The following is a 4053-nucleotide window of genomic DNA, read 5'->3' on the forward strand; positions in this document are numbered from 1 at the left end:
CAACGTACAGCTCCGCTTCTGCAAGTGCACTTAGATTTGGTACCCTCCTCGCAGAAACAGTCTTTATTTTGAAAATGAGAAATTAATGACTCAGCGGAGCCTGTGATGGATTTGATGATGAATGTGCGCGCATGAGTTTATCCGTCAGCACCTCTGACCTTTCTGTGGATTTCGGGTGAAATCTCTGGACTTCTTTTTCTGACGAGATCAGCCGGACTCTGCAGCTTCAGAATCAACTGGAAGAGCTTCATCCACCTCCATCCAACATGCAACCCATCCCATCCAGACTCAGCTATCTGTGAGTGCTTCTCCTCCGCCACTTCCACTCCTTTACGCACTGTTAATGCTCCTCCGCGCACTCACTAAATGCATGTTATTCTTCTCCTTCGCAGGTTTCTACACTTATTTGCGTTTTGCTACTATGCTCAGGTATGTCACTGCTTTCTTTTCTTTACATAAATGTTTCAGACTGTTGCAATTTTTTAAATAAATAACTATGGGCTAAAATATGGATTGGATATATATATTTTAAAAATCTGTAAAACATATGGCAGTCAAAGCTTGAGCTGCAGTAACAGGGAGAGGAGGAAAGGTGAGGGATCATCATAACATTATGTGATACAACAATATCGGATGGCTCCCGCGGCGCGCCGGGCAGCGGGGCGCGCGGGCCTGCTGGCAGGTTGCTGATGAACATACCGGCCCTGGCACAGGGACGCGCGGGCACAGACGGGGCATCGGGGCAGAGGGAAATGCTTTGCGAGTCTTGTGAAAAATGTCGTTGGGTTGAAAGTAACCAGGGCCAACGTCCCCGTCTTTCATTCCATCACAGCGGCGCGCGGCGGAAAGAGAGAGAGAGAGAGGCCGGAGTTAAAGAGAAATAAAAAAAAATCTAAAAGTTTCAGTTTGCTGAAACAGTTTGGAGGATGAGAAAGTGGAGCCTTTACCCCGTTCGTGGAGTGTTTTTGGTGTGGCGCACATTCTCCTGTACGCACAACCTGTAATCACACCGTGCGTCTTTTTTGGAAGCTGTTAATTTAATTTGGCAACGGCTCTCCTGGAACTTGTTACACTTGTCATTCTGGGAAAAAACAACAACAAGCTGTTGTTGCGTTAGGATGTCTTTCCCTCTGTGTTTAAACCATTTCCTACCAGAGGACACACAATTGGCTTCACTCTCGGCTTTAGTCCTGACTTTTCCTCCCTTTTTTGCAAAATAATTCTAAAAAATAAATAAATACACGCACTAAAAAGACAAATGTACACGTACTGATGATTGTGGTGACATCTAATTTCTGACAGGTAACCAATCAGTCCCCGCCTAATTTCACGCAGCATGTAAGCGAGCAGAGCAAAGTGACGGACCGCGTGAGCCGCAGGTTGATCCGGATCTACCAGCTCTACAGCCGGACCAGCGGCAAGCATGTGCAGGTCCTGCCCAACAAGAAGATCAACGCCATGGCCGACGACGGAGACGTGCACGGTAAGAGAATCCCAGTGGTACCCAGCACTGACGCCCCCCCCAAAAAATATTAATTCATTTGTTCATTTGTTAAGTTTTATTGTTCAAATAATTCCATAATTTTCTTGAATGAGGCGTTAATTAATAATTCAATGAAAATTGAATAATACATTTTACCTTAAGAGAAATCTTTCACTTTTCACGTGCACTTCGCTGTCCGTTCAGCCAACGGAAATTTCCGCTTTCCCAGGTTTTATTAAATTCCACCATGCAAATCATTAAAAACCGTTTCACATTCTACCCCGGTTGGCCACTTCATTTATATTATTTTACTTTTTAATTTCTATATTTTAAAATGAATTCTTTTTATTCTTTTTTTTTTTGTATAATTGAGTTTTCCAGCATACTTCCAAATGTCTTTTTTTGCTTTTTCATTGAAATTATTCCCAACGTTGTTTTTCCCTAAAATGGCTCAAGGTCAATATTCTAATGGAATTAAACTGATGAGATAGGTGCAGCAATTCTAGGCCTGAAGCATTTAAAGAGCAAAATATCTAAAAAATGATCGAAAAGTACCTTAAAAGTAAAACATTTTTAAGTTTCTTTCATAAAGATATGTAAACATATAATATGAAAGTGTTCCCAATGCAAATCAGTTTATTTGCAGAATTTCTCAGCCACTGGAGGATTTGCCTGTTTCTGCCATCTTGCACCAATATGCTACAGTTTCCAGACTTAAGTGAAACCCCTTATCATCAACATTTTCTTGACCCCATTTAACCAAACAGTGTGGTGGTGGCAGTGGTGGTCATTCTTTGGGCCATTTGTGATCCCAGTCTGTGCTGCTGGAGGGGAAGAGGCTCAGAGAAACTGTCCGGTGGATTGTAGATGGTGCTGGAGGTGATCCTCCAGAGATCCTGCGGGTCTGGAAGAGCCATTAGAAGTCATCTTACTTCTACCTCCCGAACATTTCCTGCATAGCTCCTTCCCCCCCCCATTCCACCACCCCCCCACCTTCAACCCCTTTGCAGCCGATCCGGCCCACACATTGCTGTATTTATAGTGAACTGAATTCCATTAAGAACCTACTGATAAAGCGTTTGTTGCTGCTGTCTGCACAGGGCTCAGCTGTTGCAGGGTTCACGTGTGGCCTCAAAAAGAGTATGCAAGCTATTCAGGTCACATGAAGTCATTTTGTATGAAATGAAAGAAAAAGTGTAAAAGGGGAAATCTCTCCCATGTCTGACAGACTCATCCAGCTTAGCTGTAACTGCTGGTTCTGACCACAACTGTAACTTTCAGACGTGTAGTGGTTAGTCTGTGGGTGGGTGGAAAAGGCCCTGACCATCCTCAGTGACCCCAGTAACCCTGTTGGAACCGGTTTTATGAGACAATGTGGACTGAAATGGAATTTATAAAAAGTGGTCTGCCATTGGCTGTAAATGTTCTGGATCAATATCCACGAGACTGTCGAATCACAGCAGTGCAAACACACCAGACTGCTAATGAAGATACACACTATCTGTCACTCTGCAAAAGGTCAATAGTAGTGAAACTCACCTACATTGTCCTGCTATTTTACCTCGTTGAAGAGCAATGTAAAAACTGTACAAAGCTCCATAAAGTCATGCTCTGTCAACTGTTCGTATTTCCTGTTTCTTTCAATGCTTCTCAGGATATAGAGACAAATGTGGAGCTTTATGTGTGAGGTCAATGCAGATTTATTTTAAAAGGAATTCTTGATGGGCCTGCCAGGATCGCCTCTTTAGCTTTCAAAGAATCAAGAGACACGTGGTTTTATCATTTTGCAAGTATTCCAGCTTGCATAAATCCCCAGGAATGGTCCCACGTGTTCTGCTGTACGAGTGTGTGTGCGAGGAGAGAGAGTGTGCACGCTTGGAAGCACACTCGAGCATTTCTGCTTGTGTTGTCGATTCTTTTATGTGCACTGTTAAGTCATTCATTTGGGACAGGCACCGAAAGATCACGTTAACCTGTTCGCAGCTGTGGTTACTAAAAAAACTCTTTTTGTTTGATTTCTGCAGCTAAACTCGTTGTGGAAACTGACACGTTCGGGAGCAGAGTACGCATCAAGGGAGCTGAGACAGGCTTCTACATCTGCATGAACAAGAGGGGGAAGCTCATCGGCAAGGTGAGGAGAATAAGCTCAAACAGCAGAATCAGAGGTGAAAGGGTGGCAACCATAGAACCTTAGTTAGAGGAGGATTGAGTGTTTGTCTCATGGACTGTCTCGTGAAGGACAACCTCAAGTGCAGAGAAAAGAAAATGATCCATTCGTCATATTGTGAAAAGGGAAAGAATACGATACCGAGGCCTAGAATCTGCAGCTTAATCTAGGAGGTTTGTGTTGAAGACAGGTCAAATTCACAGTAAACAGAGTAAATTAAAATAATTTTGAACTAGCTGGGACTACTTTGGATTAGACACAGGTAGATAGTTTAGTTTTCAAAATAATCCATCAGCTTGTGTTTATGATACTTCATACAATGAGGTTGGTAATATTATATATTTTAATGTTATTTTTCTAAATCTATAATCTCAACAAATCCCTTTAAAGCTCCAGTGTGTAA

General features: G+C 42.7%; 1 protein-coding gene across 1 annotated transcript in view; it reads left to right on the forward strand.

The window, feature by feature from the left end:
• Positions 1-1274: 1274 nt before the first annotated feature.
• fgf8a (fibroblast growth factor 8a) overlaps positions 1275-4053 on the forward strand; it is a 5560-nt gene continuing 2781 nt past the window's right edge. Inside the window, exons 1-2 of the mRNA XM_035664057.1 lie at positions 1275-1483; positions 3508-3614. Coding sequence (XP_035519950.1) covers positions 1459-1483; positions 3508-3614 — 132 coding nt within the window. The 5' untranslated portion in view covers positions 1275-1458. The remainder of the gene's footprint in view (positions 1484-3507; positions 3615-4053) is intronic.

Source organism: Morone saxatilis, unplaced genomic scaffold, assembly GCF_004916995.1.
Source record: "Morone saxatilis isolate NCDOM2014 unplaced genomic scaffold, NCSU_SB_2.0 Contig19, whole genome shotgun sequence".
NCBI classification, from domain to species: domain Eukaryota; kingdom Metazoa; phylum Chordata; class Actinopteri; family Moronidae; genus Morone; species Morone saxatilis.